This window comes from Mesoplodon densirostris, chromosome 4, assembly GCF_025265405.1.
Source record: "Mesoplodon densirostris isolate mMesDen1 chromosome 4, mMesDen1 primary haplotype, whole genome shotgun sequence".
Lineage (NCBI taxonomy): Eukaryota > Metazoa > Chordata > Mammalia > Artiodactyla > Ziphiidae > Mesoplodon > Mesoplodon densirostris.
The window spans coordinates 42683215-42702406 of record NC_082664.1 but is presented as its reverse complement, the minus strand read 5'-3'; the positions used below and the strand labels follow the sequence as shown (position 1 = coordinate 42702406).

Here is a 19192-nt window from a genome sequence, read left to right as displayed (position 1 = left end):
ATGCCTGGGAGTGGAATTGCTGGATTATATGGCAACTTTATTTTTAGTTTTTTGAGGAACCTCCATACTGTTTTCCATAGTGGCTGCACCAATTTACATTTCCACCCAATTAAAAAAACAATTTTTAAAAATTTCCAAATGTGACATTTAATTCTTTCCCAGTTTGCCTGGTAATTCTTAAATAATTTCTTATTTCTCATTTTTCTGTTTTCTTTTTAACCTTATTAAACATTTCGTACATAGTTATTTTATATCTTATATTCATTAATTCTAATATCTGAAGTCCTAATGAGACAGGAAGGAAGGGGGCAGGGCACAATCATTAAGAACAGGGTACCACAAAACCTGGTTAGAACCTAGCTGGCCCAAGATGGTAGAAGATTCAACTTCCAGTAGACCTTGAGCTTCATTATACACTCATTGTAATACATTAGCATGCTAAATGACACACCCACGGGTGCCATGACAGTTCCCAGGCTGACCATAAAAGGCCAAAAAGTGGGTGGTGCCCCAATTCCTAGAAATATCTGCCCCTTGTCCAAGATAGTTAGGATATTCCTTCCACCTGTTAGCCTATGAAATTACCCAATCCATAAATATTAGCCACCCCCACACCTCTCACCTTTTGAGACGGACCACATTCTCTCTGTGGAATTTGTATCTCCCAGCACAGCTCTCACTTTCCTAGAGGACCCCATGCCCTGGGGCTGCCTCTCTCACCCTCCAAGACAGCCCACACTCTGTCTATGGAGTGTGTATCTCTCTAAATAAATCTGCTTTCAGGCGCACTCTTGAATTCTTTCCTGTGCAAAGTCAAGGACCCGCACTTGACGGCCTGTCCCAGGGACTCACTCAAGATCTGGGACATGACCATCTTCTCGCACCCCATTTTTCCTACGCTGTCAAGGGAGTATTTGTTATATGTTAACTCCTACTCATGGCAACTTGTTTCCTTGTATATTTGATTTTTTTATGAGCTTATATTTGATTAAACACCAAACATTCCTCCATCATGTGTATAATTGCCTACAATTTTATTTCCCCTTCTTGTAGCATAAATTTCATTTTCTTGTAGCATAAATTTCATTTTCTTGTTTATAGTTAATACCTAATTTAATCAGCCACTATATTTTACTAGTTTTTGAACTTATTGTTCCTTGTATCTCACTCTTGGATTCACCTTTCTTCTTGCTAAAGTATATCCTTTAGTAATTTTTTTAGCAACAGAGTATGGCTTGTAAATGTCCTTAGTTTTTGTCTGAAAGTATATTTTATACAGTACATTTTTTTTTGCAAATAAAAATTCTTGATTAATAGTTTTTTTCCCACTTCCTATCAGCACCCTCAAGATGATATTTCATTGTATTATGAAACTTGGCAAACTTGGAACTCCGAGAAGTCTGGTCTCTACCTAATTGTTATGCCTTTGTATGTAATTTTTTCCTCTGGTAGTTTTTAAAAAGATTCCTTTTCCGTATCCTGTCACCACTATTTACTGTGTGACCTTGGGCAAGTTCTCAACAGAGGTAATGAAATAGTATCTGTATTATAGGGGTTGTTGTGATGATTGCATTAATAGATGTAAAGCATTTAGAGCCCTGCATATTTCAAGTATGATATAAATGTTAGTATTTGTTATTTGTTTGTTTTACCATACTTGATGTTCTGAACACATTCCCATGGTATGCCTAGGTATGTGTATGTTGTGTTATCTGTAGGCACTCTTTGAAATAGATTGTTGATCTGAAGTTCAGTTCTAGGAAATTCCTTAGCCTTTATATCTTCGAATATTGCTTTTTTAGTAATCCTTCTTAATCTCTGTGTTTTGTTCTAGGCAGTTCCTAGGTACATTTTCCAATTTACTAATTCATACTTTGACTTTGTTCAGCTACTTTATGTGGCCTCGGTTGCTTTTATTTCTCAGTGAATACTTTCTTCAGGTCTCTCTCTCTCCCACTCACTCATTGCCACCTATTCTGGTTTGACTTCTGCTATTATCCTTTTTTAAAAAATATAAATTTATTTATTTATTTATTTATTTATTTATGGCTGTGTTGGGTCTTCATTTCTGTGCGAGGGCTTTCTCTAGTTGCGGCAGGTGGGGGCCACTCTTCATCGCGGTGCGCGGGCCTTTCACTGTTATGGCCTCTCGTTGCGGGGCACAGGCTCCAGACGAGCAGGCTCAGTAGTTGTGGCTCACAGGCCTAGTTGCTCCGCGGCATGTGGGATCTTCCTGGACCAGGGCTCGAACCCGTGTCCCCTGCACTGGCAGGCAGACTCTCAACCACTGCGCCACCAGGGAAGCCCTGCTATTATCCTTTTACCCCCTTCTTGTCTGTTCTTTTTAGCTTTGGAAGGATCCTAAACATACACATTTTAAGTTATTTTCTGATTGCTCTTTTTTCTTCTAGATGGAATTCCTACAATTTTTGATGTTTGTTGGCTGTCCATCTTAGTTTAGTTGTCCTGGTGTGTTTTGGAGTTTGGTTTCATATTAGATAGAATTTTTTTGTTTTCTTTCTTTTCACCCTTTTTATCCAGTGTTTTTTTGCATGCACCTTTACCTTGGCTCTGGGGTGCCCAGTCTGAAACCATGTCTTATATTAGAGGCTTGGTTCCCGATCCTTGATAACATCAGGATCAGGCTTATCTCTCCAAGAAATACAGACTTAAAGGTGTGTGCTTCTGTTGAAGGAGCACGTAATTTCATTTAAACTAAATTCCCTGCCAATGGCTAGTAAGTAGCTTTTCCCTCCTCCTTTTACAAGCAAGAGAGCCCCTCCACCACAGGCATTCATTTCAGTGAGGCTGGTTTCTAACCCAGCCTTGCATGGGGGCATTTTTAGTTCTGTTACTATCCCTACAGGATGTGGACTTCTGTGCATCTCTGTTACTTGAGCCCAGGAGAGTCACAGTTTCAGTTTCACCAAGTGCTTTGTATTTCAGGAGTTTATCTTTAGCAGGTGGCTTGATCTTCTTAATTTTCTGTTTTATAGTAATGTATTTTAAAAATACATTTGGAACAGAGGAACACTTCAAAGTGTGAATATACAAAACCATTTTAATGGAAGTCATCATTTAAAATTAATGTATTATATATCATACATAGCCTTCAGAAAGGTTCCAGTTTGCTCTCCTACGTACGAGAAGTATATTTTTTTTTTACTCCTTTGCCAATAGTGGACGTTATAAATTTTTGATCTTTGATAAAGTAATGTGTGAAAAATAAGTTTATTTTTAATGGCTAGTGAGATTCATCATTGCTCCATATATTTATTGGCCACTTGCATTCTTTTATGAATTTCATTGTCTGTTCGTGTTCTTTGTCTGTTTCTTCTCCTTTAAAGTGTTCATTTTGTTGTCTTATAAGACTTTTGTTATTTTGGGAATATTAACTTTATCATATATATTTGCCTTTCAGGCTTATGAGCTTTGTTTTATAGTGCAGAAGTTTTATTTCTCTGGAGTTACTTTTTTTTCCTTTGGAGTCGGTCAGTATTTTCCTTTTTGCCATTGTGTCATACTTAGAAAGTCCTTTCCTACCATAAGATTATATAAATATTTGCCTAGATGTACTTGTATGATTTTATTGTTAGTATTTCAAACTTAAATCTTTAATCACCTGGTGTTTTTTTAAGATCCGCGATAGGGATTCAGCTTTCCTCCATGGGAGGGCAGGAGTGAAATAGGCCAGCCGTTCTGACACCAATTATTGAATTTTTGTTCCTGCAGCTCTCTTTCTGGAGTCTTGGCTCTCTATTCCACTGATCAGTTTATCCTGCAGTAGTATTCCCTCTTTTTTGGGGGGGGGGGGTTCTCACTGTTGTGGCCTCTCCTGTTGCAGAGCACAGGCTCCAGACGCGCAGGCTCAGCGGCCATGGCTCACAGGCCCAGCCGCTCCGCGCATGTGGGATCCTCCCAGACCGGGGCACGAACCCGTGTCCCCTGTATCAGCAAGCGGACTCTCAACCACTGCACCACCAGGGAAGCCCAGTATTCCCTCTTAAATACCATAATTTGAAATTGTTTTAATATTAGGTATGGCAAATTCTCATGTTTTTAAGAATGTTTTTGGCTGTTCTCATACATTTAATCTTTCATATGAATTTTGGAATCATTTCATCAAGGTCTGGGAACAAAAAGACCCAGTTGTGATTATATTGAATTTATTATTAATAAAGGGATGAAAAATGTCTTTACAATATTGAATTTTCCTATCTCAGAAAAAAGAATGTCTTGTATTCTGAGGCTCTTAAAGGTCATGAATATTTCTTGTTAATTATTCAGATATACCTTTGTTGACATTTTTATTTATTTTCTAAATGATTATTATTAATAGTTTTCTTATATGATTTTCTTTAGTCCCATAACCTTGAACTTTTTCTTCTAACAGTGTTTTAGATTTTGAGTTTGCCATCACATAGTCGTTATCTGCAAGTAATAATCTGATCTCATAATTTTATGCTTTTTTTTTTAATGTGACTGCATTGATCAGTATTTCTAGACATTGCTAAATAATAGAGGTACGAGCAGGTATCCTTGTTCTTGTTTCTTTCTTGGGAATTGTTCTAATCACTATGCTTCCTTTCTGGCTTGAAATATGTATTATCATATCATAGCCTATGCAGAGACGATCATATGGTTTTTCTCCTTTTAACTTTTAAAGAGGTGACTTATATTAATGGATTGCCAAATGTATTTAAATTCCTAAAATGTACCCTACTTGGTAACTTGTAAGTAACTAGCGTTACTTGTCTTTATTCCGTAATATATGGTTCTATTTTACTTGGGGTTTTTTGCATCTGTATTAATGAATGTGTTTGGACTATAGTTTTATTTTTTTAGTGCTATCTTTGTCAAATTTTATGTCAGGATTGTGTATGTTTATAAAAAGTGGTAAGTTTTTTTCTCTGTTCTTTAGGTAGTTTAGGTAATTTGGGAGTTACATGTTCTTTTAAGGCTTAAAACATCTTGGTTGTGAAATTGTCTTGCCTGATGCACTTTTATTTTTAATAACTTTATTTTGAAAACAATTCAGACTTACAGAAAATATAAAAAAAAAAGAATACAGTGAACTTCCATATTTACCAAATGACAAGTTGTTAACATTTTGCCACATTTTTTAATAAACTCTTTTTTCCCCTCTATGTGCACACATGCATATTCTCTTTGCTCACACAAATACATATAAGCCAGCGCACAATCACACATTCCACTTGGTTGTCATATTTTTTCGGTCTTTAACCTCGAATTGCTCTTCAGCCTTTTTGTTTTTTGTTTCTTGTGAGCCCTGGAGCTTTTTCTAAAGATAGTTCTTTGATAACTTTCTCATTTTGTTCCAGAGTTACTGGTCTTTATTCCATCACTTCTTGGGGGGAAAAAGAAAATTGGTAATTTGTTTTCCTAGAGCATTGTTAATTTCCTTCATATTTTCATATTTATTGACAAAGAATTATACAGTATGTTTTATAAAAAACAAAACAAAAAACACCTGTGAGGTGAGTTTAGCCTGTTTGGTTTCTAAATTTGAATTGTAGTTTTTCTCAATTAGGCTAACTAGTGGTTTATCTATTTTAATCATTTTTCTCTCATGTAATTATCATATTTACCTTAATTTTTCATAACATATTCCTTCAGCTTTCCTTAGGTTTTGTTTGTATGTGTGTGGTTGTTGTTTTTACTTCTTGAATTGAATATTTAGTATACTGGCCTTCACTTTTTTACTAAGAAAGTATGAGTTTCCATGAATAAGATTTGGTTACATTTCATAGAATTTGATATGAGATTTTTCTTACTGTTTCTAAATATTTTGTAATTGTAAAAATATACAAACTCAATGCAAAGTTGATTAGAAGCATGCCTTTTAAAGCAATTTCTAGATGTTTGAAGTTTTCTTTATTGTTACCAGTATCTACTGTTTGTTGTATTAAAGTCAGATAATATGGTATCATTTGTTTCCTTTCTTTTTCTTTCTTTTATTTGGTCCCCAGGGTGAGATCGGTGGGAGTGCATTAGGAAAAGCTATAAAGCTTTTGTTTTTCAATATACAATCCAATAAATGTTTGAGTTTTAATTAGTGTTTTTAAGTGTGTTTGAACACAATACATAGTTTTGATTTCAGCATATAGTGTTTTTGATAGGTTTGCTATAATTATCTGGCATAAAAATAGTTACTTAGCACATAAAATTTGTAAGTTAAATTATAATTTTAGACAACACCCATATCAATTATAAAAAGATACCCATCCTCATTATTGCTTTATTCCTTATGCTTGCCTTTGTCTGATATTAAAATTGCAATCCTTGGTTTCTTTTTGGTTATATTTGCTTAGTATATTTTGCCCACCCCAAAGCCCTATATACTAGGACGTCTCCACTATTGAGTTTCTTGTTTTGATTAATGTCTTGATAGCATTAATCTGTCTTTAAACAGATTTTTCAGAAATGGTACATGTATGATATACTTTTTTAGTGCTGGCATATTTGATAATATCTTTCTATTATCTTCATAATAAATGCCAACTTTGCTGGGTCTAGATTTCTTGGAATATACCCCTTTACCGTCAACATTTATAGGTATTAGTTCATTATTGCCTATCATCTGACATTGCAAATAAGTTTGAGGCCAGCCTGGTTTGTTTTTGTTTTTATTTTTTGGCATGTTTTATTTGTCTAAATTCTCATATTCTTTTTTCTTTTTCATTTTTTAAAATATTTTAATTTTATTGGAGTATAGTTGATTTATAATGTTGTGTTAGTTTCAGGTGTACAGCAGAGTGATTCAGTTATACATATACATATAGTCATTCTTTTTTAGATTCTTTTCTCATATAGGTTATCACAGAATATTGAGTAGAGTTCCCTATGCTACACAGTAGGTCCTTGTTGGTTATCTATATTTAGTAGTGTGTGTGTGTTCATCCCAAGCTTTCAATTTATCCCTCCCCTAAATTCTTATATTCTTGAAATTCATTATCTTCACCAGGTTATGCTGTGGTATTGGTCTTTTTCTACTAAAATTATCTAGTACTTGATGAATGCCTTGAATCATCAAGTTCAAATTTTCTCTCAGTTTAGGATTGATTTCTTCTTTCTTTGAGGTTTAATTTCTCTTCCATTATTTGATTTTCATTTTACAGTGTACTAATAAACTGTTGAGTCTACAGTGTGTGTGTCTTTAATCTACTCACTTTTACCTCTTTATTCTTACTATCTGCATACTGGATGATTTTTCTTATTTTGGTTTTTACTTCTTGTAAATTGTTTTCTGTAAGTTCTTTATTGCTTTTCATGTTATTTAAAATAATACAATAATGTTTTATCTCTTAAATTACATTCCTTAGCTCTGTTAATACTTTTTATATTCTAGTTTCTGATTTTTCATACACACTTACTTTCTTACAGTTCTGGAGGTCACAAGTCCAAAATCAGTTTCATTGAGCCTGCAGGAATGTGCTCAATCTGGAGGCTTTAGGGGAAAAATGCATTCCCTTCCTTTTCCAGCTTCTGGTGGCTGTCATCATTCTTTGGATTGTAGCCACATCACTGTCATCTTCAAGGCCAGCATCTTCAGATCTCTCTCTGCTCTCTCTTCACATCACCTTCTCTGTGTGTGTCAGATTTTCTTCTGCCTCTATAATGACACTTGTGATTGCATTTAGAGACCCCAGTATAACCCCAGATATTCTCCACCAACCTCCCCAATCAGAAGTTTCTTAAGTTAATCACATCTACACAGACCTCTTTTTTCCAAATGAGGTAATGTTTATGTGATTAAGGCCTGATGTCTTTGGGAGCCATTATTCAGTCTACTACAGGTATTGCTACTTCGGGATGAGGTGGCCACATTAGTGAAAGATCAGATTAGAGTAAATCCTCATGGACTGTATGCTGTTACAATCACAGGTATTGTCCTCTTTACCAAATGATGCAAACTCAGATGCCATGGTGGGAAAGTGGATGAAATGGTCTAGATATGGTCAGTAAGGAGTAGTGGGGACTCTGGAGAATGCATGTTGCTTGGGGAGAGGAACTAACAATATATGTGAAGGTCAAATTCAGGCTACCAATTTGTAGTCTTAGTTGGTAGCTGCTTTTTTCTTTTTTTCCTTCTTTAAAAGTTGACTTTTCTGTAGTAAAATAATCTTATTTATCTCATAATCTTCATCTTGGTATTGAGAATAAGTTTTTAAATGGGAATTCATTAGCATGATTTTAGACTAAAGTATTAATTTACTAATGCCATTTATGTAGGTATTCCTAAAACTTTAATCTTCTCACTTAATTTCTTATACATTTCTCAGAACAATTACCTTGTTAATTAATCAAGGTTGATTATTTATCAGTAAGGAAAGTTAGATATTAAGCTAAAGGACTTGTCCAAAGTCTCATATTGGATAGATATGTAACTTTTAAGTTTAGTCTTATGATTTTTTGTTTGTTTTTTGATTTATATGTGCTTTGCTGTTGATGTGAGAATAATTCTAAAGACATGAGAGTGTCTCCCTAGTGTTAAATTGGATAGTTGGGCCACTTCCCAAGTTCTTTTACTTTATATATTGGGATTTTGTTTTTCTAGATCAGTATTTTTAAGAAGCTTCTTTTTCTGTAATGTTATTAAAAAGTTAAACTAATGACAAGTCTTAGAGATGAACTTAATAGTTTTAAAACATAATAGGGGGCTTCCCTGGTGGCGCAGTGGTTGAGAGTCCGCCTGGTGATGCAGGGGACACTGGTTCTTGCCCCGGTCTGGGAAGATCCCACATGCCGCGGAGCGGCTGGGCCTGTGAGCCATGGCCGCTGAGCCTGCGCGTCCGGAGCCTGTGCTCCACAACGGGAGAGGCCACAACAGTGAGAGGCCCGCGTACCTAAAAAAAAAAATAATAATAATAATAATAATAAAACATAATAGATGTTTGCTTGTTTGGAATTTTTTCTTGAATTTTCCATGAAGTATGAGTATATGCTTTGAGTCCTTATATATCTTTTTTTTTTGAGTCCTTATATATCTTAAAATGTCTTTCCCCCTATACACATGAATAATAGTTTGGATGATATGTAATTAACTTCAACTCTTAGAACTGTTTATTCTCTACTTTAGGATTCAGTTTTACAGTTGGCAATGGCTGATATTAATTTGATACTCTTTCCTTTGAAGATTACCCAAGATTTTCCTAGAAGCTTATAGTTTTTTTTTTTTCTTTTCCTTGAATTTCTTCAGTTGTGGGTAAATAGGGGTGGGTTTTTAGCAATTAATCCTCCTAGATATTCAGCGAGCTTTGTAAGTTTAAAGACTTCTACTGAGGGAAAAATTTATTTCTTTGATTATAGCTTCTCTGTTTTCTCCATCAGAGAGTCTTATTTTTTTATGTTTATATTTATTCCCTGGGTGTACTCATTCTGTTACCAAATTTTTATTATTTGCATCTGCTTTTTCTTTTGAGCTAATTCGTTCAGCAAGTGTTTATTGAAGGTCTGCTGTGCTAGGGGAATCCAGAGTGTTCAAAGGAGGCTCTCCTGAAGACCTGATACTTGAGTTAATAATCTGAAGAGTGAGTATGAATTGGCTAGAGTAAGAGAGGAAGGAATAGCTTTTTATAGAAGAAGTGGCATTTGTTTATGTTATTTGGAGGAAGGGGACATGACAAGTACTAGGTACTGTAAGAAAGCCCTTACGGTTGGAGTAGAGAACGTTATTGGGGCAGTGCATTATGAAGTAAGGTAAGTCTGGAGAAGGTTGATGGGCACCTGACTACTCAGGGCTTTCATGTGAGCCATATTAAGCAGTTCATTATCCCCCCAAAGAGAGGAAAGCCATTGAATGACTTTTAGTATAGAAGTGATACAGTGAAATTTATATTATCTTTTTTCTTCTGGTTTTATTGAGATATAATTGACATACAGCACTGTGTAAGTTTAAGGTATACAGCATAATGATTTGACCTACATATATCATGAAATGATTACCACAGTAAACTTAGTTGAACATCCATCGTCTCATGTAGGTACAAAAAAAAAAGAGAAAAAAAATTTTTTTTCTTGTGATGAGAACTCTTAGGATTTACTATCTTAAAAACATAAATATAACATACAGCAGTGTTAACTATATTAGTCACATTGTACCTTACATCCCTAGTACTTATTTATCTTGTAACTGTTAAGGTTGTACCATTTAACTTCCTTCATCCATATAATTCCCTTTCCCACCACCCCTGGTAACCACAAATCTGATCTCTTTTTCTATGAGTTTGTTTTTTGTTTTTTGGGTTTTTTGTTTTCTTTGAAGTATAATTGATCTACAACATTATGTTAGTTGCTGGTGCACAACATAGTGACTTGATATTTCTGTAGATTACAAAATGATCACTGAAATTTGTATTTTGAAAAGTTTACTAAGGTTGCAGTTTGTAGAATGAATTGGAGGGAGGCCAGCATGCATGTGAAGAGACAAAATAGGCTGGTATAGAATAATGCATTGAAAGATGATGGTAGCTTGAAGACTATGGTGTTAGAGAAAAAACTGGGCAGATTTGAGAATACTTAAGAAGTAGAATCCATGGAACTTGATGTTGGACTGATGGGAGATAAAGTAGAAAGAGGTATCAAAGATATGTCCTTGGTTTCTATTCACTTTGATGAATGATGGTGCCATTCACTGGCAAAAGCCATGAAAGAAAAAAAAAAGGAAAAAGATATGAAAGAGTACCTTGGGAGCTAGCATAGAGTGAGAAGAGGGCCTAGGTCTAAGCCTTGAATGCTAATATTTAATGGCTTGAGAGACGAGGATGGGCCTGCAAATAAGACAAGGATGGAAAAGCTAGGGTAGGAGGAAAGCTAGGAGTGTGTAGCATCTTGAAAAGCCAATGGGAAGAGTGTTTCAAGGAGTATTGTGTTGAATGCTGCTCTGAGCAGTGAGTCAGACAAGGGCTAAACTGTCCACTGGATTAAACTTGGAGGAGCTTGTTTTGATGGAAGGGCCAGACAACAGTTTGGAGCATCAACACTTTTTTTTAAAAGACTTTGAACTGTAGAGGAAAGAAAGAGGCAGGAGGTAGCTAGAGGGGAATGAGTCACCTAAAGACTTATTTTTAATGGATGACATTTGAGTGTCTTTAAAAGTTGTACTCCAATAGAAAGGGGGAGGTTAAATATAAAGGAGTGAAAGAGGATAATAATGTTATTATTCCTGGGAAGACATATAAGTCGTGTAAGATTCCTTTGAAGCATGGGCTCCAAAGCTCTAACAGAGGGATTTAACTTAAGTGAGAGGACAGAAAGTACTCTGTTATAACAGAAAGGTATGAGGATAGGATGGGTACCAACATGGGTGGGTTTGTATGTTTGGAATCAAGATGAGGAAAGACCTGAGTTCTAAAAGAATTCCTCAAAGTGATCTCATTTATTGTTTTGTTTATTGTTTTAACTGTGGTATCTATTTGGCTATTCATTGTCTCTTTTGAAAATTTTAGTTCAGTAACTGTTTTTCGTTTCCATGAACCTACTTTCAGAGTGGTTTGTTTGCTTTTTTTGTTTTTGCTTTGGTTGACAGCTTGCAGTTGTTTCATTCATTCAGTGTCATCTCATAAATTGATGGGTGTTTTCTAGTTTAGAGCTAATGAATACTGAGCTCACCCACCCACCCCCAATCGCCACCTTTAATTTCTGAATCTTTAAAAATACATCCTCTTAGTTTTCTTTGCTCATTATTATATTTTATTTAGCTCGTGTATTTGAAATTGGCATTGCCAGAAATTGCAGTTAGTTCACTGTTGTTTTCTGTTAGTCTCGGACAAAAAATAAAAGTTGGATTTCTTGCTTTTCTTCCTTGCTTTTCTCTTTACCTTTCCTTCCTCCTCTTTTTGGTCATTTACTTTGGTAGTTTAGAAGACAAATTATGTAGAGTAGGCAGAGGAAGAAATGACACTAAAAGAAGTTTCTGCTTTCTTCGGTGACCATCTTCCATGCCTGTCTGCCTTGTGTGTTGTCTTTTTAAAAACCTACATTTTTAGATTTCCATTACTTCATTTGCAGATATACAGGATGGCTTGTGTAGGAGAGTTAGAGTGTTAGTCCAGAAACCTAGGTCCTTTTCTTTCTTCTTTTTTTTTTTTTCCTCAGTACGCGGGCCTCTCACCGCTGTGGCCTCTCCCGTTGCAGAGCACAGGCTCTGGATGCGCAGGCTCAGCGGCCATGGCTCACGGGCCCAGCCACTCCGCGGCATGTGGGATCCTCCCGGATCGGCGCACGAACCCGTGTCGCCTGCATCGGCAGGCGGACTCTCAACCACTGCGCCACCAGGGAAGCCCCCTAGGTCCTTTTCTCAGGCTTAGTGCTCAACTAGCTTTTTGACCTTGGGCAAGTCATTCTGTTTCTCTGTACCTTCTCATTTGTAAAATAGGTTTAGACAGATTATTTCTACATTTTGGCTCTGATTATTTATACAAGTTATCAGAATCAAATTTGTAAATATAAATGTGTGATTATTTTTGTAATGATTAGAAATTTCAGACTCCAAATGGGAGAAAAATTACCCAAGATTGATCTTTCTTTTCTCCTCAAATTGTGTAAAATTTTGTTCATGTGCTTATGTATCATTATCGTAGATAACTTTGAGATGGTTGCCTTGGATTACAAAATATAATTTATGAATTACCATGTTTCATAGCTTGGGAAGTTAAAAGTAGTTTACGTAGCCTAGATTATCCTTTTCAGAGAGATGTGGCCACAAGGACTTTGTGCTTCTTCTCTGAACCCCATCTATGCAATAAATTGCTTAGTATTCTATTGTTCAGTAAGTGTGCATTCCAGAGGTCAGCTGACCATTTGTCCTCATCTTTGACAGTCTATTCATACATAAGCATTAGTGGGCAATGTAGGGTATACCAAAGGTTTGGTAGTAGTAGAGAGTTCACTCCTCACTGCAAACGACTTCAGTGTTGCCATGTTATACACTGCTACCAGTGCTGCTAACTGGTATTCCATTTTTTCCCTTCTCCCCTAAGAAGCTTCAAGTCTCTCTTGCTATATAGTTTTTTCCCTCTGGATTTCCCCCAACTTTTAGATTTCTTGTTTCTTATGGAGGTCTACTCCAGATTTTCCCCCCAGTTTTTATAATCAAACCTATCTCAGTGCTCATCAAACAAAGGTCCTTCAGTTAGCAGCATCTACCCTCCTTCAAATGCTTGTTTAGCAGTGATCTTTTGTTATGTGAGTATATCTTTTGATCCTTACCCCCTTACTTACATATCTGATCAAAGAAGTGTTTCTCAGAAAAAGTAGGGCTTGCTGTAAGAAGAATTCTGATATCAATTACTAAGGGAATATAATTTTCTCAACATTGTTTACATTGTCTATTTTGTCCTCTGTTAATGGAGCACCGGGGCGTTCTGTATTATACTATAGTCTGTAGTGTTTTAGTCTTCAATTTTTTACTAAAGGACTCTGCCAAAATTGTCAGTTTAATAACTCGTTTCATGGCTAATATGGTGCTTAGGGATCTTAACAGTGGAATGAATATATAGAGCTTTTTTTTTAACTTGGGATAATTCTGAGTGGATTAAACCAAATGATCAGGTTCAAGACTCTTCGTTATGATTGTGAGATCGGTTTTACTTAATAAAAGGCAGTGGCTGAACTTTAATGAATACTTCCTGACTCAGCCTTAGGATTTTTCAATTTGGGAGTTTGGTTGGTTTTAAAAGACAAAAATGGTCACCAAATTTTCTGATTATATCAAAGATGAATTCAGTCTTATGATTGTCATAGTACTTTGTATTGAAATGTTCAGATCATCTGATAATGCTTGTGTTGTGATGAGACCCAGCATGTGCTCAGAGTAGATTTAACACTAGGTGAGAACTAGAATTTCTCTCAGAAACTAACTTAAACTTTCATGGGCAAACTGAATCGCCTTGGGATTTACTGTTTGTAGATACATGCCAATTTAATAACTTGACTAAATAAAATATTCTTTAGTAGTCCACTTATGGAAAATGACTATATTTTTAAAAAGTAAAAATTATTTACTTATAGTATGTCATAGTATTTATAAGTATGACATACTTATAAGTACTATGTCATAGTATTTATAAGTAAATAATTTCTGATAACTATTATTTTTATATAACTATCTGCTGTATTTTGTAGCTATAGTTGGCTGCTTCACCAGGCTTCTACAAATTATTCAGAATCCCAGGAGGTAAGATTTCTGAATCACCTATTTTCAGTATGTAAAAGTCCAGACACAAAATTATTTGCCCTTGACTATATTTTTGCATTTGCAGTAGAGCTGGACCTAAAATTTTATCAGATGATTGACTTGGTTTGTTACATTTTTATATTTCTAATATATATTTTTCAAAAGTTGGGGTGGTTTTTTTTTTAGAAAGGATACCCTGTTTATCTTCAAAGAATTATTTGTTTGGTAGTTTCATATCTATATATCTATAGATAGATAGATAGACAGATAGATCGATCGATCTCTGGAAAATAACTACTGGACTTTTCTATAAAAGGAAGAGTAAGATCCCTGTTAGGTAATATCAGAATCTAGATGTGTTGTGTATGTGGGAATGTAGTCATAATTAAATAGTTTCCATTTGCTGAGTTCCTCATTTTTGCTCTACTCTGTGTGGCTACTTTGCAGCCATTACCTCATTTAAACTTTGCAGCAACATTCAGAGGTACGTATTAATATATGCCCATTATACAGATGACAAATGCTAGATTGGTGGTATCAAGTGTCTTAAGTGTACAGTTGTCCCTCAGTATTCGCAGGGATTGGTTCCAGGAGCCCCCATGGATACCAGAATGTGTGGATGCTCAACTCCCTTCTATAAAATAGCATAGTACAGTGAATACGGTGGGCCCTCCATATCCATGGATGTGAAACCCGAAGATATGGAGGGCTGACTGTAACACCTCCCACCTCCCCTTTAGCCTAGCTAAAGGAATTGAGGTACAGATGAAGCAACTTGCTGTTGACCTTCAGCAGATGACTTAACCTCACCATGGCTTAATCATCTTCTATCTACCTATCTATCTAGGCTTTCCATCTAATCTTTACAACAGATACACAGATGCCTAGGTTCCAACCGTACTGTGGAAATTCTTGGTTTTTTAATCTTAACTTTTCAAAAGGTCCACAGATAATTCTTTTGTACAGGCATGACTGAGACCATTGCGGTAGTAGTAAATGGTGCTTTAGAGCCAGGCAGGCTTGAATTAGAGACCTGACTCCCCTCAACTTGTCTGATGAGTGATGTTGGCCAAGTTCTTTAGTCACACTAAAGTTCATCTATAAATTGAAGATAATATTATTACCTACTTTAGAGTGTTGTTGAGAATGACTTCAGGTAACAGTTGTAAAACACTTATCAGTGATTTAGAATTCATCTTAAATATTGTCTGCTATCAAGGTATCATTACTATTGTATCTTTTGTCCAATCAGAACACTCACCCTTGCCATATTGTGTATCAGCTTGGTGTCAGAAAGGTAATTTGATGAATACCACCATAAGGAATGAATAATGGCTAGTTTTCATTATTTAACCTCCATTAGTGGAATTGTAATAGGACACAGACAAGTAGGCAGGAGATCATTTTATCATACCAATCAACCAGACTTCTCTGCTCTGTATTAGTTTGGCCCTCGTAGGATAGAGGAGGGAGAGGTTGCTGGGAAACTGTTTCCTTTCTGAGTTGTTTTTCTTCTTCTTTTCTCTCCCAGCTTCTTCTCAGAGTTTAGCATCACTAGCATCATCAATCCCCTAATCTCCTAAGTGCATCCTGATTTACCTGGCTACTTTTCCCCACTCCTTCCCATCTCGCCTTCACCTCCATTAAATTTCATTGTATCCTTCCTTCAGATTGCATAAAATTGCGACTCATTTGATCACTTGGACCCCAAGTCTCTACATTCTAGGCCATTACTCAAGTAAAGGCCAACTGTCTTCCTGCCTTTTGTAAGCTCATTCCAGACCAAGGGTTTTAGCTTTTGATTATTGGGAAAGGATTGGATTAGCTAAGCTTTCAGGCTTGTCCACAGTGCTGTCCTAGACCTTTTGATCTCCTTTTCTGTTTATACCAAATGGTTATAGAGTACCATATGATGATACGTGTTATTACCACTAGATTAGGTTACAGTAGATGAATTTTGTTATATCTACATATGACAGTCTTTGTTATATGTATGTATAATTGCTTTGCAACTTGAAAATTGAGGCTGAACCACTTACAGTAATCTAATAACTTATTGGCTTTTCAGAGACTGAAAAACCTATGGAAAAGGTAGAATTTGAGCTAGACATTAAAGGATGGGTATACTTATTTCTAAAAGTAAGGAGGAAAGACTTAAGGGAAGGAGCATGCAAATTTGGATCATTGTGAGTAGATCTTTTTCTACTTTTTCAGAGAGTTGATGTAGTAGGAATAAAACTAGATATTTGGAATCAAACTTGGGAAAATCCTGAATGTTCAACTAAGATGTTTGAATTAGTAGGCTTTTGGTATGTCCTGTGAATTCATTTATTTGTTTTTTCTTGATTAATATATACATACAACTTAGTTCTGAGATTCCCTAAGAGATTCACATATTCAATGCATCCTTAACCACTTGACATGGTTCATGTAAGCTGATGGCCACTGCCAAGTCTCTTTTCGATTTCAAGTACTTGTTCCTTGGGGAGAGTGTCAGATCAGCTACTTTTATCATGATGCTTTAGTTCTCTCTGCCTGTTGTACATTCTGAGCTGTGCCTGATCAGCCTTTCCCCCAATTCTTCCTTGTTAATCATCAGGTTCCAAGTCAGCAGTGAGTGTCTGCTTATCACAAGAGTTGTGAATTCTTATTTAAAGCTTTCTTTGTATTTCCTTCACTCTTAAAAAGGTTGTTGGATAGGTAGTTTGTTTATAAGATAGTTATTAACTTTCCTGTTTCTCTTCCTTTGCAGACCTAGAGGATCAAGACATAATGGGAGCATTTTTAGACAAACCAAAGATGGAAAAACATAATGCCCAGGGGCAGGGTAATGGGTTGCGATATGGGCTAAGCAGCATGCAAGGCTGGCGAGTTGAAATGGAGGACGCACATACGGCTGTGATCGGTTTGCCAAGTGGACTTGAAACATGGTCATTCTTTGCTGTGTATGATGGGCATGCTGGTTCTCAGGTTGCCAAATACTGCTGTGAGCATTTGTTAGATCACATCACCAATAACCAGGATTTTAAAGGGTCTACAGGAGCACCTTCTGTGGAAAATGTAAAGAATGGAATCAGAACAGGTTTTCTGGAGATTGATGAACATATGAGAGTTATGTCAGAGAAGAAACATGGTGCTGATAGAAGTGGGTCAACAGCTGTGGGTGTCTTAATTTCTCCTCAACATACTTATTTCATTAACTGTGGAGACTCAAGAGGTTTACTTTGTAGGAACAGGAAAGTTTACTTCTTCACACAAGATCACAAACCAAGTAATCCGCTGGAAAAAGAACGAATTCAGAATGCAGGTGGTTCTGTAATGATTCAGCGTGTGAATGGCTCTCTGGCTGTGTCGAGGGCCCTTGGGGACTTCGATTACAAATGTGTCCATGGAAAAGGTCCTACAGAGCAGCTTGTGTCACCAGAGCCTGAAGTCCATGATATTGAAAGATCTGAAGAAGATGATCAGTTCATTATTCTTGCATGTGATGGTATTTGGGATGTCATGGGAAATGAAGAGCTCTGTGATTTTGTAAGATCCAGACTTGAAGTCACTGATGACCTTGAGAAAGTTTGCAATGAAGTAGTCGACACCTGTTTGTATAAGGTAGCTAGACTTTTTTTTTTAGATGAAATGATTTTATGTCATCTTAATTACTACTCTAGTATATAATCATCTTAGAACCTATAGTACTCAGAAATAAGTTTTTGGTACAGTTGCAGGATACTTTTCATCAATTATGAAAATAACATAGGAAATACTTCTTAGAAATAAATTACGCAGTTACCAAAAATGCAAGGGTTATAATCTGAATGTTTAGTCTTTTAGTAACCATGACTACTTTAGCTTTTTAATATTGTGGAATTTTATCAAAGGTAAAAAGAGTGTATCATGTTTTAAAAAAGGAAATGGGGAGGGTTAAGCCTCGGTGTCTATATATGAAAAGCATTTTAGAATTTTAATATTTTATTTTTACCATGTGATATCTCAGTACATTTATGGAAATACTTTGAGACTATGGTCTAATGAATCTGTAGCACCAACAGAGGATTTAGTGATCATTTGGTGTGATGTAATAGAAATAGCCTTGGACATGGAGTCAGAAGAACTTGGTATGAGACTGTGTATGACTTCAGGTAAGCTATTTAAATTGTCTGGAAAATCAGTTTCTTTAATTGTTTAAAAAAGAGAGAGAAAGAGAGATATTATTACCCTGTCTCATGGGGTTGTCGGGATGATCAAATGGGATCATGTATATAGATGAGCAAGAGAAGGCTCTGTGGACTTAAAGAGTCAGACCTGGAATCAAATCTTAACCTCTGTTACTTTTGTACTCTATAGTCCTGAACAAATTGTTCCACCTCTCTCAGCTATTGAATGGAGAAAATAGTATCTAACTCATAAGAGTGTTGATGAGCTAATGTATACATATGAAGTACCTAGTTTTAGCAAACAGTGTGTGCTTGATACATGCTGCTCCCTTTTCTAGAAAAGTTAAAAATGTTACACAATTTAATTCTTTAGTTGCAGTGCTAAGACTAGAATCCAAGTCCTTGACTTAGGTGCAGTGTTCTTTACACCACAGTTCTATTTTGTCAATAATGCTCATTAACTAATTCTTTGTGTTTGTTTGTTTAACAAATGGTGATTTTATAAAACTCTTCTGAGGCTGTATATTTGATGTCCTTTTAAAACTCAGAAATAGAAAAGTCAACATAATATTCTTTGTGGTTTTATATACACAACTGCCAGCTGTACTTAAAATCTTAATTAAAAATCAGGTTTATGTAACATCCAACACAAATCAAGTTTATGTAACATCCAACACATACGTTTAAAAAAATCAATAGAGCAACAACTTGATAGTACACACTATTGTTAATTTCTGAGTTTGGGGGGAACCAAACAAGGATGCTTATGTTCTTTGTCCCTTTTAGTATAAAAAAGGGACAAAGTAGCATTCATTTGTTAGGTTTATCCTGTAGCACTTGAGAG

The 19192-nt window shown here is 35.8% G+C and overlaps 1 protein-coding gene across 2 annotated transcripts in view; it reads left to right on the top strand.

The window, feature by feature from the left end:
- The window catches only part of PPM1A (protein phosphatase, Mg2+/Mn2+ dependent 1A), a 43532-nt gene that overhangs the window by 15666 nt on the left and 8674 nt on the right, over nt 1–19192 (top strand). The window contains exons 2-3 of one of the 2 annotated variants that reach the window (XM_060096104.1): nt 14146–14197; nt 16950–17803. In XM_060096104.1, the coding sequence (XP_059952087.1) occupies nt 16970–17803 (834 nt within the window). In that variant the 5' untranslated portion in view covers nt 14146–14197; nt 16950–16969. The remainder of the gene's footprint in view (nt 1–14145; nt 14198–16949; nt 17804–19192) is intronic. The other variant, XM_060096103.1, reaches the window with a different exon arrangement.